At 41.6% G+C, this 980-nt stretch overlaps 1 protein-coding gene across 1 annotated transcript in view; it reads left to right on the top strand.

The window, feature by feature from the left end:
- Positions 1–219: 219 nt before the first annotated feature.
- The window catches only part of LOC104948936 (butyrophilin-like protein 10), a gene marked incomplete at its 5' end in the record, with an annotated part of 2,592 nt that continues 1,831 nt past the window's right edge, over positions 220–980 (top strand). Inside the window, one exon of the mRNA XM_010775176.1 lies at positions 220–307. Coding sequence (XP_010773478.1) covers positions 220–307 — 88 coding nt within the window. The remainder of the gene's footprint in view (positions 308–980) is intronic.

The following is a 980-nucleotide window of genomic DNA, read 5'->3' as shown; positions in this document are numbered from 1 at the left end:
TCTGCCTTCCCCTTCCCTTCTGCCTACAGCACTTGGGTTGGAGGGTCAAGATGCGGAGAACGCTTTGCTGATTGCTGCACGGATAGAGTAACACCTCTATGGTTTGCCTGCAGTCCTGACATCTACCCCATTGACCACTTGCGGATCAGTGTGCGCAACACATGAATCATTCCTTCCTTGAGCAGCAGTGGAAATACTTTAATATCTTCCAGACTTTAAACAGACAGTTTGGTTCACTTCGGGGTTTTCGTGCTGGGCTTCTCTTGGACTTTCTGGAGCTTCACGGCAGGTCACACAGAGGATGAAGGTAAGCTCCATTTATTGTTTCGCTTTTTATCCATTCAAGTCAACGGACGTCACTGTCAGAAGATAACTTTTAAAGACCACACAACCCGACATATGTCGTTAAACTCCGGTCAAACAGCGTCTGTGAGTTTAGACCGGACAGTTTCATGTTTTATTAGTTATATCATCTTAAGTTTCTCTCAACGTCTCGACTCAAACCGCTCCTCTTTCTGTTTGAATGGACCCGCGTCCACTTGGGTGATTACATATCACGTTGTCATATTTTCATTGTAATTTTGTTGATGTGATTTTATTTCTATGTTATTATGCTAACAGTAAATACATACCAGAGTCTATAATAAGTAGAAGTCCTCACTCATTGAGAGTGAAGTAAAAGTATTTAAGTATCTTCAGGAAAAAGTATAAAGAGTAAAAGTACTCATGGCTGTAATAATATCTGACTCATCTCCAGGTCATACAGGGACTGTTTAATGAAGGCTGATTCAATATCTGACTCACAGCAGAAATCAGTCTAGACTATTCTAGACTGATTTCAAGACTCATCCTCATTTCTTTCCCTGAGGGGGTGTTAACAATAATTAGACCCAGACCTGACGTAGTGTTTATTTTCAAACTTAAATCTTTGGAGCCCGTCCAACATGTAATCTGATAAGCAGGACGGTTAAACCGGCGGG

This window comes from Notothenia coriiceps, unplaced genomic scaffold, assembly GCF_000735185.1.
Source record: "Notothenia coriiceps isolate Sejong01 unplaced genomic scaffold, NC01 NC01_scaffold00015482, whole genome shotgun sequence".
NCBI lineage: Eukaryota > Metazoa > Chordata > Actinopteri > Perciformes > Nototheniidae > Notothenia > Notothenia coriiceps.
Note: the sequence above shows the minus strand (reverse complement) of the source record. Positions and strands in the feature narration are given on the sequence as shown.